The sequence below is a fragment of the Chiroxiphia lanceolata genome, chromosome 28, assembly GCF_009829145.1.
Source record: "Chiroxiphia lanceolata isolate bChiLan1 chromosome 28, bChiLan1.pri, whole genome shotgun sequence".
In the NCBI taxonomy this organism is placed as follows: domain Eukaryota; kingdom Metazoa; phylum Chordata; class Aves; order Passeriformes; family Pipridae; genus Chiroxiphia; species Chiroxiphia lanceolata.
The window spans coordinates 2,851,836-2,866,330 of NC_045664.1; the positions used below are offsets into that span (position 1 = coordinate 2,851,836).

General features: G+C 50.6%; 1 protein-coding gene across 2 annotated transcripts; it reads left to right on the top strand.

Moving 5' to 3' along the window:
• Positions 1 to 4,516: 4,516 nt before the first annotated feature.
• Positions 4,517 to 10,750, top strand: NEFL (neurofilament light). 2 transcript variants are annotated; one of them, XM_032712561.1, is made up of 4 exons: positions 4,517 to 5,609; positions 7,537 to 7,661; positions 8,506 to 8,822; positions 10,134 to 10,750. In XM_032712561.1, exons 1-4 carry the CDS (start codon positions 4,554 to 4,556, stop codon positions 10,307 to 10,309), a joined length of 1,674 nt encoding a protein of 557 aa, XP_032568452.1. In that variant the 5' UTR covers positions 4,517 to 4,553; the 3' UTR covers positions 10,310 to 10,750. The 2 variants fall into 2 exon arrangements, with proteins under 2 accessions (XP_032568452.1, XP_032568451.1); XM_032712560.1 differs by having other exon boundaries at positions 4,526 to 5,609; positions 8,506 to 8,842.
• Positions 10,751 to 14,495: the final 3,745 nt, after the last annotated feature.

A 14,495-nucleotide genomic window follows, 5' to 3' on the forward strand; every position in this document is an offset into this window, starting at 1 on the left:
TCAGTTTACATTTAATTCCTGGAACCAAAAGCAGAACAGCATTGAATTGATTCTGGGAGTTAAGAACTAAAGAGGAATCTGCCACCGGATTCTGTGCCTCAGCTTGGAGTCCTGATCCAAGGAGTAAACAAAGCTAATGAATCTTCTAATTAAACATTCCCTGAGAGGGCTCAGACGAAAGAATTGGCTGCCTGTTTCCTCCAGCTCCTGTAATCAAGAGACAGAACAAACTCAAAGTGAGCAAATTGCTGTTACTGTGCTCAGAAATGGGTGCAAGTGATAATAAAAGAATGAAAGCTGCTCAGGCACCTGCTGTATGTGGCACAAACAAAGCAGAGAGGGGTTCAAAAGAAAGAAATTAAATACTTTTTTGCATTCCTTCTGAGTCTTCCAGATATTGGATTTCAGTCCTTGCAGACAAAGTTCTGTGTGGGCTTTGAAATCTTTGAAACACCAAAAGTTCTTTGTGGTGTTGTCTCCTGTTAAAAAGGAGAATTCCTGTTTGGAATCCAGGAAGAAGAATTCCTAAAATGTAAGATTTGTTCCAATCCATCAAAGCCCAGCAGAGCATTTTGATTGGCCCGTTTCAGTTCAGCTCCTGCAGAGATTTGGGGATAATCTGAGACAAATCCACGTTCCTGACTTCAGGGCAAGGGGAAGAAGGTGGTTCCCTGGTGTGGTGAAGTGTTAGGAAAATACAACACCAATTTCCAGGTGTGTTCAGCACGGGGTCAAGGACCTGCAGGTCCTAAAGCTGCAGCATTCCCATGGCACTAAAGGTGGCACAGAGCAGTGACTGCTCTGTTGGACCAGTCCCAGTTCCCCCCTTTCTCCTCCAGAACTCCTCTGATCCAGAAAAATCCATCAATCCATAACACAGTGCCACTGGAGGTTGATTTTTGTCTCTAATTTATTCACAATTCCAGAGCACTGGCAAAGGAAATTGTTTAATCCTCCTTTGCTCTGTGTAAAGTAGGATTATACTGTGTGGCTACTCTTTGTGGGTGTAGGTACCATGCACTGATCTCTTTTTATATATCCCATTTTATATATTGTGTTGTACAACGCATCAGAGCTACTGAATGAACGTTTTCAACATCCAAATAGATCAAATCTAAATTATATCATTACATAAATAAATATCAATTAATTAAAGCAGGCACTGCCTGATTCCCCGCTCCCTCAGAGATTTATGGAGTAGTAACAATCTAAAAAATAAAGGAAAACCAGTGCTTTTGCTTTTCTTTTGCTTAGAACTGCTCGATTTCTGTGCAGGCACAGCTTCTGAAATAAGAGCAGGCTCCACCCTGCCACCCACCTCCACCTCTCACACTTTGTGCTGGGGAAATTTTTTGGTTAAAAAAAAAAGGCAAATCCCAGTAGATTTCAATGCAATGTAGCAGAGGAAGAGGTGTGGACAGGGATGGTTTGTCCTGGAGTTGTTGCTTTTGCTTAAGCAGCAGGAGAATTTACACTCATGGAATGGTTTGGGTTGGAAGGCACCTCAAAGATTATTTAATTCCAGTGGCAGGGACACCTTCCACTAGCCCAGGTTGCTCCAGCCTGGCCTGGGACACTTCCAGGGATCCAGGGGCAGCCCCAGCTGCCATTTTATTCCTGTCTTATTCATCAGAATAATTTGCATTATTTGGGTCAGCCAGGCCAGGGGAGGTTTCCAAGGGGTGAACATGGACCTGAAGATGAAAGGGTGACACTCAGACCTCCCTGAACCAGCCAAAGAGCAGCTTTAGCTCCAGCAGATGGAAAGGGGCAAAATGGGAGACTCAGCTCAGCTCCAGGGGCTGCTGCAGGTGACACAAAGGGCACAGAACACTTCATTCCACTTGGAACCAGCCCTGCCCTTATCCCATTCCTCTGCTCTCTACTAATACATTGATTTTTCTAACAATAATATATCAAGGGGCTTCATTATCCTCTGCATTATGGCAAAAAGCACCACAATGGAGACAAAGGGAATTCAGAATTCAGCCAGCACTGCCCTGGCCCTGGAAGGGGTTGGGAGCAGGATGCCTCCAGTAGTAGCTCTCTTTTCTTTGTAGTAACAAAGCTCTGAGTCACAGGGAAACTCTACACTGCAGGGCTGTCTGCAGGCACACTCTGCCATCCTCCTGGCACATGCTGCTGGCACAGAGGAAAGGCTTTTCCACTCCTTTGCCCTCCCTGAAGCAACGTGAGGAAGGATATTAGCAGCCTGCAATTACAAAGCTCGTTTTCCTGCGACCCGAAGTGTTTTTACAAGCTGGGGTGTATTATTTATTAATAAATGATAGCATTAATAATTAAATCTCACGCTCAAGTTGAGGTAGGGGTGATTAGCAGAAATCCATTGGCACGAAACAAGGTGTTTCAGTTTGCAGGAGTTGAGCATCCCAGAAAAAAACAGCAGCTCCCTGCATCCCTGACCAAGCCTGCTGTGAACCTTCCCCTCTACAATGTCTGTGTTGCTCCTTTCTTCCCCTTTCAAACCCACTTCTGCTGTATTATTATTATTATTTATGTATTAGCACATAAAACTCTGCCTGTGCTGCTCTGCTTTGCATATTCCATGTCTGACTAATGAGGAGCTGTTGTGACATCCATGGATGCAGCTGGAATTCAGATAACAAACACACTGTGGATGCAATGCTGAGCAGGAGCCTGGCTGGCAGTGCTTGGAAAGGGAGAGCAGCTCCACTGCTCTTCAGGAGGACTCTGTGGATGCACAGAATAAAATCTCTCAGCAGCTCTGCTGGGATCTGGTGACACTGAAGCCTCGACGAGCTCTTGGTGCAGTTCATTCCATCTGGCAGAGCTCAGATGAAGAGGAGATTTCAGCTCTGTACCTCTGAGAGGCCACTGCCCTTCCCAGCTTAATAACCCTCATTTTTAAACACCCTGAAACTTCAGGAAGATGCCACACAACAGGTAAATGTTCTGTTTGGGGTCACTAGAAAATAGTAGGGGACATAATAAATCAACCCTGCTCTACCTTTAGGAAGTGATTGGTATTAAGCAAACACTTCTTTGTGCCAGAAATACCCAAATCCATTGCAATTAGTGACAGGCAGATTAATTTATGCACATTAATGAGTCCTCCCTCTTTCTGCAGGAGGCCACTAAGCATTTCTGAGGTGTCTCTCTCAACAAATGTCCCCCAGTCCACTCCTACATTTATTCCTCGCTGGGGGAAACTTTGAAGAGTTTGCTTTGTAAAATGTTTGCCCTCCTGACTCAGGGAGATGAATTATCTCTGCCTTTTTGAGCATCCCATGCAGTCTGTGCTCAGCACATCCCTGCCTGCCTTCTGAGAAAGCTCCACTGCAAAAATACTGCCTTGTTTTAATCCTTGTTTAAATCCACCAGTGGCTCCTAACCTGCCTCTGAGGTAGCTGCAATGCAGCTGTCCAGCTTTAATCTGTAGGAGCCAGATTAGGGAAGGAGAAATGTTCAGTCCCTATGATCCCTGTCTCAGCCAGACTTGGCTCCAGGGAATCTCCAGGAACAGAGGAAGCCAAGCCAGGTAACCAGGTACTGGTTACCTACCAGTCTCCTACCAGGACTGAGAACCACCTTGTGCTTGCTGCTTCTTTCTTGTAATGAAAGAACAAAGAACAGAGCCAGGCTTCCCCTGGAAGTGTCCAAGGCCAGGTTGGACGGGGCTTGGAGCAACCTGGTCTCATGGAAGGTGTCCCTGCCCATGGCAGGGGGTGGGACTTGATGGGCTTTAAGGTCCTTTCCAACCCAAACCATTCAGGGATTCTGTAATTACCTGGTTATTAGGAACCACTTGTAACAAAGGGCATGGTGAGGATGCAGGGGCTCCAAGGGCTCTCGTGCCTTGTGGGAACTGCAAAATGAAGGGGGAAAAAAACGCTGTTTACACGTGTCTGGGGGTTCTGAGGTGCAGAGAGGGCTGCGTGTCCCCCCCAGCCTCACCTGGGGGGAGACCTGGGACCTCCCCGAGGCTTCTGCCAGGGCGGCTGCTGGGCAAAGGGGGGGATGAGGACACAGGGGGGCGTTGGACACAACCCGGGCGGCTTGGGGAGGGTCTGCAGATAGAGCTGAGGGGTGGTGGGTCCCAGGAGGGCTGAAAGGTGGGTCCGAGGCTGCCGCCAAGGAGGGCAGAGGCAGGTCCGAGCAGGGGCCGTTCCAGCGCAGCCCGACCGCAGCCCCCCGTGCCCGCGGTGACGCCGCGACGAGACGATGCTCGGAGCAACCCGGAGCTGCCCGGGCATCACCTCGGCGTGACGATGCCCGGAGCGGTCCGAGCATCACCTCGGCGTGACGATGCCGGGAGCGGTCCGGGCATCACCTCGGCGAGACGATGCCGGGAGCGGTCCGGGCATCACCTCGGCGTGACGATGCCCGGAGCGGTCCGGGCATCACCTCGGCGTGACGATGCCCGGAGCGGTCCAGGCATCCCCTCCCCGCGCCGCCGCCGCGCTCCTCCCCGTCCCCGCCCGGGGGCCGCGCCCGCCCGCCCTCCCCGCCCATAAATAGCGGCGCCGGGGCATCGCCCCTCCGCAGAGCAGCGTCTCTCCCCCTCGGCAGCCATGAGCTCGTACGGCTACGACCCGTTCTTCCCGTCCTACAAGCGGCGGTACGCGGAGAGCCCGCGCATCCATGTGTCGGTGCGCAGCAGCGGCGGCGGCGGCTTCGGCTCGGCGCGCTCCGCGTACTCCAGCCTGTCCGCGCCCGTGTCCTCCGTGTCCGTGCGGCGCAGCTACGCGACCTCCAGCGCCTCGGGCTCCCTCCTGCACTCGGTGGACAGCCTGGACCTGAGCCAGGTGGCCGCCATCAGCAACGACCTCAAGTCCATCCGCAGCCAGGAGCGGGCGCAGCTGCAGGACCTCAACGACCGCTTCGCCTGCTTCATCGAGCGCGTCCACGAGCTGGAGCAGCAGAACAAGGTGCTGGAGGCCGAGCTGCTGGTGCTGCGGCAGAAGCACGCCGAGCCCTCCCGCTTCCGCGCCCTCTACGAGCAGGAGATCCGCGAGCTGCGCTTGGCCGCCGAGGAGGCGACGAGCGAGAAGCAGGCGCTGCAGGGCGAGCGGGAGAGCCTGGAGGAGACGCTGCGGGGGCTGCAGGCGCGCTACGAGGAGGAGGTGCTGAGCAGGGAGGACGCCGAGGCGCGGCTGCTCGAGGTGCGCAAGGGCGCGGACGAGGCGGCGCTGGCGCGGGCGGAGCTGGAGAAGCGGGTGGACAGCCTGCTGGACGAGCTGGCCTTCCTCAAGAAGGTGCACGAGGAGGAGCTGGCGGAGCTGCAGGCGCAGATCCAGTACGCGCATCTCTCCGTGGAGATGGACGTGTCGGCCAAGCCCGACCTGTCCGCGGCCCTGCGCGACATCAGGGCGCAGTACGAGAAGCTGGCGGCGCGCAACATGCAGAACGCCGAGGAGTGGTTCCGCAGCCGCTTCACCGTGCTCAGCGAGAGCGCCGCCAAAAACACCGACGCCGTCCGGGCCGCCAAGGACGAGGTGTCCGAGAGCCGCCGCCTCCTCAAAGCCAAGACGCTGGAGATCGAGGCCACCCGCGGCATGAACGAGGCGCTGGAGAAGCAGCTGCAGGAGCTGGAGGAGAAGCAGAGCGCGGATATCTCCGCCCTGCAGGTCGGGGGGGGGGGGGTTTGGGGGCTGTCGGGGGCTCCGCGGGGGCGGGAGGAGATGCTGAGCTGGAGGGTCGGGGGTCTCTGCGGGTGAGGGGGATTGGAGGTCCTGCAGGTGAGGGTGTCAGGGTTTGAAGGGTTTTGCAGGTGAGGAAGGTTGGGGATGATGGGAGTTTGCAGGTGAGGGAGGTTGGGGATGATGGGGTTTTCAGGTGAGGAGGGTTGGGGATGATGGGGGTTTCAGGTGAGGGAGGTTGGGGATGATGGGGTTTGCAGGTGAGGAGGGTTGGGGATGATGGGGTTCTGCAGGTGAGGAGGGTTGAGGATGATGGGGTTTGCAGGTGAGGAGGGTTGGGGATGATGGGGTTTGCAGGTGAGGAGGGTTGGGGATGATGGGGTTTGCAGGTGAGGAGGGTTGGGGATGATGGGGTTTGCAGGTGAGGAGGGTTGGGGATGATGGGGTTTGCAGGTGAGGAGGGTTGGGGATGATGGGGTTTGCAGGTGAGGAGGGTTGGGGATGATGGGGTTTGCAGGTGAGGAGGGTTGGGGATGATGGGGTTTGCAGGTGAGGGAGGTTGGGGATGATGGGGTTTTCAGGTGAGGGAGGTTGGGGTTGATGGGTTTGCAGGTGAGGGAGATTGGGGATGATGGGGTTTGCAGGTGAGGAGGGTTGGGGATGATGGGGTTTGCAGGTGAGGAGGGTTGGGGATGATGGGGTTTGCAGGTGAGGAGGGTTGGGGATGATGGGGTTTGCAGGTGAGGAGGGTTGGGGATGATGGGGTTTGCAGGTGAGGAGGGTTGGGGATGATGGGGTTTGCAGGTGAGGAGGGTTGGGGATGATGGGGTTTGCAGGTGAGGAGGGTTGGGGATGATGGGGTTGTGCAGGTGAGAGGTGTCAGGGTTTGAAGGGTTCTGCAGGTGAGGAAGGTTGGGGGTGATGGGGTTCTGCAGGTGAGAGTGTCAGGACTGAAGGGTCCCTGCAGGTGGAGGGGGTTTGTGGGGTTCTGCAGATAAAGGGGGCTCGGGGTTTACACAGTTCTGCAGCTGAGGCTGTCAGGGTTTGAAGGGTTCTGTAGCCAAGGAGGGTTGGGGGTTATGGGGCTCTGCAGGGAAGGGATGAGGGGTTTTGCAGGGTCCTGCAGGTCAAAGGGGTCAGGGTTTGGGGGGTCCCACAGGTGAGAGGGGTTGGAGCTCTCAGGGGTCTGCAGGTGAAGGGGGGTCGAGGTTTGCAGGGGGAAGTTGTCAGATCCTGGAGATGCTCCTGCTGTACCTGGTTTGCACACAAATTATCCCCAAATTGTAATGCAAAATGCCCCAGAGCTAAAAATATAATGTATCAGGGATCCATAGATCCATATGATCCTAGAGATGCTTCCAGCTCGTGCCAGAGCTGTGTTGTGGATCTAAACTGTGAGGTGTCAGGAAATCATGGTGCAAAATGCCCCAGAGCTATAAAGAATTGATCTGTATACCACCACAGCTTTAACTATATTCTTATGAAAAACCCCGTGGAACTATAGAATATCCTGAGTTGGAAGGGACACATGAGGATCATTGAGTCCAACTCGGTGGATATCCTTAAAAAAAAAAATAAAAATGTTAAGCTAAAACTAGAGGAAGCACAGAGAGGCTAAAGCCCAAATGAAATTATACACCAATTTCCTGTGTGCTTTAGCACTTGGATACCAGAAAATTGGACTCTTTATGGTAAATAGCAGTGGAATAATAAGGTGTAGATACAGGGATGGGAAAACCCTGCCAGGGAAGGCATTAAATGTTGCCTTTTTGGCTGAGGGTGGAGTGGGAGCTGTCCTTTTTTTTTATTTTTCTATCTGCTAGAGCAAGATTAAATTAATAAGATTGGAGAAATCCATGGTAATTATTGGTAGGCTCGGAAGAATTGAGAATTTTTATGCTGTCACATCCAACAGGACACGATCAACAAATTAGAGAACGAGCTGAGAACCACGAAGAGTGAAATGGCTCGGTACCTGAAGGAGTATCAGGATCTGCTCAACGTGAAAATGGCCCTGGACATCGAAATTGCAGCTTACAGGTATGTGGAAGCCAGAACTCGGATCAGGTTCCCCTTCTCTTCCAGGCAATTCGTGTTACTTTTCATTCCTCCAGCAGAAATTTCCATAGATGGGTGTCAGAGTTTAATCAGGTCCTCTCTGGTGTCGTGTCATTGGGAGAAAGTGTGATTTATTTTGGGTTTTTTGAGGTAAAATACTTCTTTAAAGCAAAATTTTTAGGGAGTGTAATTTTTACCTTGGCAATACATGATCTCACTTCTCCGTTTTTATACATAAAAATACCTACTCTGGGCTTAGAGAAGAGATTTTGGTGTCAGTGCAACTTCTCAGTGCAGATTTCTGGTTTTTAGAACAGGAGATCCCTCCAATGCTCTCGAAGAACAGGCTTTCTTTCCAGCCTGCGAATCTGCAAAGTCAAATATCTGGCAGCAGAAGTGCTGCTAAGTGGCTGGGAGGTGTTTTTGTCCCCGATGCTGGGAGGCAGCTCGAATGCCGAAGCAGATTTTCTGGGAATGCCACAAGGGGGAATACTGAGAAAGCTGACAGACGAGGGTTAGAGCTGCTAAACCTCAAATGGTCGGGTCTGCCTCGCTCTGTGAAACCCTGCAGGCTGCCAAAATACTCCTCTGACTTCCCCTGCCACAGCAACCTGATTCCAGAGGGTTTTTCCTGTCTCTTCCAGCAAGGAAAAGTTTAAATTCACCCAAGATGGGCGTCTCTGAAACAAATCATTCCAAGAAGGCAGCGTAGCATTGCCACACATTATTAATTAGGAGCTAATTTTGCCCTCAGAGCATCCCAGTTTCTTTCTCTGCTGCAGAATAACCGAACCCTTTATTTTTTCTTTTTTTTTTTTTCTCCAAGGAAACTTCTGGAAGGGGAAGAGACCAGGCTCAGCTTCACCAGCGTGGGCAGCATCACCAGTGGCTACACCCAGAGTGCCCCCAGCTTTGGCAGATCTGCCTACACGGGGCTCCAGTCCAGCTCCTACCTGATGACAACCCGCTCCTTCCCCACCTACTACTCCAGCCACGTGCAGGAGGAGCAGATCGAGATCGAGGAGACCATCGAGGCTGCCAAGGCAGGAGAGGCCAAGGCAGCTCCTGCAGAAGAGGGGGAGGAGGAAGAGAAGGAGGAAGGTGAGGAAGAAGCAGGAGAAGAGGCCGAAGAAGAGGAGGAAGGTACTTCCAGCTCCTTTCAAGTCCCTTTCCTTCGTCCCTCAAAGCCTTTCCTTCGTCCCTCAAAGCCTTTCCTTCGTCCCTCAAAGCCTTTCCTTCGTCCCTCAAAGCCTTTCCTTCGTCCCTCAAAGCCTTTCCTTCGTCCCTCAAAGCCTTTCCTTCGTCCCTCAAAGCCTTTCCTTCGTCCCTCAAAGCCTTTCCTTCGTCCCTCAAAGCCTTTCCTTCGTCCCTCAAAGCCTTTCCTTCGTCCCTCAAAGCCTTTCCTTCGTCCCTCAAAGCCTTTCCTTCGTCCCTCAAAGCCTTTCCTTCGTCCCTCAAAGCCTTTCCTTCGTCCCTCAAAGCCTTTCCTTCGTCCCTCAAAGCCTTTCCTTCGTCCCTCAAAGCCTTTCCTTCGTCCCTCAAAGCCTTTCCTTCGTCCCTCAAAGCCTTTCCTTCGTCCCTCAAAGCCTTTCTTTCGTCCCTCAAACCCTTTCCTTCGTCCCTCAAACCCTTTCCTTCGTCCCTCAAACCCTTTCCTTCGTCCCTCAAACCCTTTCCTTCGTCCCTCAAACCCTTTCCTTCGTCCCTCAAACCCTTTCCTTCGTCCCTCAAACCCTTTCCTTCGTCCCTCAAACCCTTTCCTTCATGCCTCACCCTGCTTGTGTGGGATAAAGCTCAGAAATCCCAATTATTAATGATTAAACCTCTTCCCACTCGTGGCAGGATTAAACATTTAAGCAGCCAAGTCTGAACGCTGAGTGCAAGATAAGGTTAAATGTCCAGTGTCAGGCAGGTGATAGGTTCCCAAAAAGCAGAATTATAATGTTCAGGGGGCAGCAAAGCAGCTCTCAGCCATCAGACACCCTCAAAAAGGAGGAACAAGGACATCCTGAGCTAAATATGAATTCCCAGAGAGCTGCCTGGGATAATGGGAACGTCAGCTGGTGTCTGTGGATGGAATTAGTGGGGTCAGGGGGTGGCAAATATTTCATATCTGAAGTGCACTGGTTGCCACTGAGCTATTTGAGGCATTTATTAGGATAAAGATGAATTCTAATGATTAATTACAACTAAAGAGCAACAAGATTGCTCCTCAAACCCAAGTTTTTGAATAAAGCTTTAAGCAGTGAGTCCAGAATCGATGTTTTTTTGAGGCCATGATGTTTTATGAAGTGTTGCACTCCTTCTGAAAGGCAGGGTGAGCTGGTTGTGCAGTTTTGTTGCAGCTGGCTGCCAAAATGTGGGGGGTTAGAAGAGGGTCCCCTGGCTCCCATTAAATTGGGATTGGTACATTCAGGTGAAATATTGATTATTTATTTTTTTTGTCTTTTAAAGGTGCAAAGGAAGAATCTGAAGAAGCCAAAGAGGGTGAGGAGGAGGAAGGAGAAGGGGAAGAAACAGCAGCTGAAGAAGGGGAGGAGTCTCAGGAAACTGCTGAGGAGGAGAAGGAAGAGAAAGAAGAGAAAGAAGCAGCAGGAAAGGAGGAGAGTGAGGTGAAGAAGAAGGCTTGATGTTTTTTTATTTTTTAAAGGCAGCTTTGCTTTCCATCAGGCCAAGAGAATAAACGATTGACTGAGCTAAAATTGCAGTCCCACATATTTATTTCAGTGACCACTGGGGTTTAAAGTTCCTGATTCTGGTGTTTCTCTCTCTGTGCAGAGTCTGAGTTTTTTTGCTTGCAGAGCCCCCACTGGCTTGTTCCCCGAGTGCTGCATGGTCTCCACGGGTTCTGTCTTTTCCTGGGGTGATCCAGAACTTTAACATTTCAAAATATGAGGGGGGGAGGAGGGAAGTAAAAAAAAAAAAAAAGAAGAAAAAAAAAAAAAGTCCTGGGAATGAAAGTTACCTTTAACTTGCATTTAAAAACAATTGTGGAAACCTTTTGTGGGTGAAATAATGGAGGCTTCAATAAGTGCAATAAAGCTAAGTCAATAAAGAGATGCTTACATGGAGTGCCTGTGTGTGTGTCTTGTGTCACTGATGCTCTTCAAAGGTTGATAAAGGGGTGGAAAACATTTATTTGAAGTCTGTAGGACAGGATAAGGGGGTGCTTTTTAAATGTCTACACTGATTTTTGTGGTGTCTTTTTATTTTCATTGGCTCCCCTCGATGGCTTTGTCCAGAGAGAAAGGAAATCTATTTTTTTTTATATACAAATTTTTATGGTGTTCTAAAGGCATCTCCCTTTTCAGTATTGAAAGAGCTATGAAGAAGATAATGATGAAAGAAGCACAAATTAGTATTTTCTTCCACATCCCCAAGCAAAACAGCAGGAGAAAGAAAAAGGAGCTTGGTCAAACCATTCAGAAATGCAGAAATTCCAGTAACTCCTGTTCAGGGAATTCCAGTGTCATTTCCTAATATTTCCTCTTCTTTCCTGGTTTTTTTTTTTTTTTTTTTATGCTTTTGAGAACCAGAAGTAAAATAATTTTCAATTTCTTCAACTGAATCTCATTTAAATCTTCCTTTTTTTTGCCTTTACCTTCTAATGGAGGTTTTTCTGCCTTTCCTTTCTGCTTCTAATGGAGGTTTTTTCCACCTGTCTTTGTGCAGATTTATCCCTGCCAAGCAGATTTTATTTTCCATCTCCAGGAGAGCAGGGCTGAGTTTTTGGGGGAATTTACAGGACCAAGAGCCAGAGCCTTTTTGTGATGTTTTTTCTCAGTGCTTTTAAAAGCTGCTGGGGTGGGATTGAGGGGCCCTGCTCCCCTTGGGTTGGGATTCCCTCAGCTCAAACAGCAGAATATTGAATTTTGGAGCTGGTTCTTGGGAATTCCATGCAGTGTTCCAGCAGGAAGGGATGGATGGCAGGGAGAAGGATGGATGAAGGGAGAAGGTTGAGCTCCTGAGGAGCAAAACAATCCTGAGCAGAGCTCTGCTGAGCAGCTTGGAGAGACTCTTCCCAAGGGCCTGGAGTGGCAGGGCACAGGGAATGGCTTCCCAAGGCCAGAGGGCAGGGGTAGGTGGGATGTTGGGAAGGAATTCCTGGCTGTGAGGGTGGGGAGGCCCTGCCACAGGTTGCCCAGAGAAGCTGTGGCTGCCCCTGGATCCCTGGGAGTGTCCAAGGCCAGGTTGGAGCAACCTGGAATAGTGGAAGGTGTCCCTGCCCATGGCAGGGGGTGGAATTAAATAATCTTTAAGGTCCCTTCCAACCCAAACCATTCCATGTGCTGGTTTAGATTGGATATTTGAAGAAATTTTGGCTGCTCCTGGATCCCTGGAGTGCCCAAGGCCGGGTTGGCCGGGGCTTGGAGCACCCTGGGCTGGTGGAAGTTGTCCTTGCCCATGGCAGGGATGGGACTGGATGGGCTTTAAGGTCACTCCCAACCCCATTCCACGACATATCCAACCCACTCCTCCATCCTGCCTTTCTCCAAGCACTCTTAGCTTTTTAACTTTCCAACACTTGATTTTTCCCTCCTCTCTCACATGTTGTTTTGCAGATAAACTCCCCCTTCACTCAGCCCTTCTCATCCCCTTCACTTTTGGGAAGCAAAGCCCCTCCCAGGTGTCCCCAGGGACGCTCAAACCGCCTCGTTTGGAGCTCCAGCAGCAAACACACCCCTCCTTCCAGCCTCCCCCAGCCTGATCCCTGCTCCTTATGCTCCTTTGGATGCTCTGCAGCTCGGGGAGAGGTTTCCCAGCTCTGCAGGAGCCGTGAGTCAGCCGCAGGCAGGAGCTGCAGGCAGGGACGGGCAGCAGTGCCCAGCCAGGCTGGCACCCCCTGTGCCCGGGGGCAGGGCTGGCAGGGAGGCTGCACGAGTGGCTTTGTGTGTCCAGGTGCTCCCAGGGGCTCTGGGATGGATCCTGCTGCCAATCCTTGCTTTACCTTGGAAAACCAGGAGCCTGCTTTGACGCAATGCAGTAAAAGCTGGCAGAGGGAGGCTGGGGAGAAACTTTAACCCCACTTGCAGCTGCAAGCAAAGCCGGGAGTGTCCTGGAATTCTGGGGGCAGGCAGGGGCTGGCTCAGGCTGAGATCCCATCCCACAAATGCAGGGAGGTCCTGGATGCTCCCCTGGAGATGAACAAACACCCCCCCAACCCTAAACTCAGCCAGGGGAACACCTGGATGGGGAGAACATCCAGATTCTGGACCTTCTGGGGACTAAACAATGGACAATCCATCATTTGCTGCCTTGCTGGGTCAGGTGAAGGTGGTTTAACCCTGAGCAGAGAAGGAGCAAAGCCCACTTGGGAATGAGGAGAGCACAGACCCCGCTGCCTGGAGAACATTCCAGTGCCTGACTCAGCAGCTCCCTGGCAAATGCACCCTGGCTGTGTTTTGTAACACTGCCCAGCTTGTTTCCACCTGGAACTTAGTTCTGGGATGCCGAAAATCTCTTCCTTGCAGCATCTCCACAACACAGCACAGTCCAAAGATCCTGGTTTGGAGCCCCCCCCAGCTCCTGAAGTCACAGGGGACTTGATATCCCACCTTAAACAAGACTCGTAAATCTTCACTCCAAATTCCTTTAATTATTGGGGTTTTTTTTTTCCTTTCACGGACTTTTGTATTATTTAACGAACTTCCCTGCCTGAAAATAATTATTCCCTTCACTGGTTATGTGCAGTCTGAAGGAGTAATTGGTGCAGAACAGGCAAATGCCATCCTATTTATGCATCTCTGCCCGGGAATTCTGCTCTCTTTTGAAACTGTTTGATTGCAGATGTCAGTAGACAAAAACCTCTTGGCACCATGAAATATTAATCAGTTCTTGGAGTTTTCTAAACATTTAGAAGTGTGTTAACTGCTTGCTTATTTCTCTCAGGATTTGGTGGAAACATTTGCAGCGGGAAATGGATTAAATTCACAAATTTTGTGTGTTAGAGCAGAGGGGGGAAAAAAACGCAGTTGTGGGTGTGACTGGGATATATTCTGGGTGGGAAAAGGGGGAGAAATGAGGATATTGGGATAGATTTCAATGGGTACCTCAGTTTGCCTCCCACCCAGGGGGGTTCCAAGGTGCAAAGGGGAGCAAACCAACACAGATCCCAACTCCGGGATCCCTGGAGTTGTGTCCTACCAGAACTGAGGAGAAAAAAGGGAAAAGGAAGCCTAAAAATGAAACTCAGCCAGGTTGGGATCCCCCCTGCCCCGGGTAACCCACGTTAACAGTGTGGCTGAGCTGCCACCAGCATTTAATTCCCTGTGCAAGGTGACCCTTCTCCATCTCCAGGCTGAAGATTCCCAACTTTCCATGCTGAACTTTGGGAGGTTGTAGCAGATTCTAGAACTCATTTGGAAGCACATAAACGTAATTTTAGTGTAAATATTGGTCTCTGCTTTAGCTTTTGGAGTTTTGTGGTGGTGTTCCCTTGGTCAGATCCGAGAGGAAAATAACTTGAATGCTCCCAAACCTTCGGGAATTTCTGTATTTTAGCTCTGAAAACAGGGGAGTGTGACTGGGCTGCTTGGCTTCTTATTCCTAAATAAAGGTATTTTTGTGTCCTACACACACAGGACTTTCACAAATGAGCTCAGGACAGAGAAGCTGCCATTTAATTTGCTGACTCTGCTTTAATTAATCCTCACTCAGCCCCCAAGCTGGGGAGCCCAGATTTCCACCCTTGATACCAGCAGGAGAAACATTCAGTGTTTTGCTACACAAAGACACTCAGATTTATTTAAAGGCCTGATCTGCTGTAGAGTTTTTATCACTTCTCCAGTGAAGAACATGCAATTAAAAACTACTTGA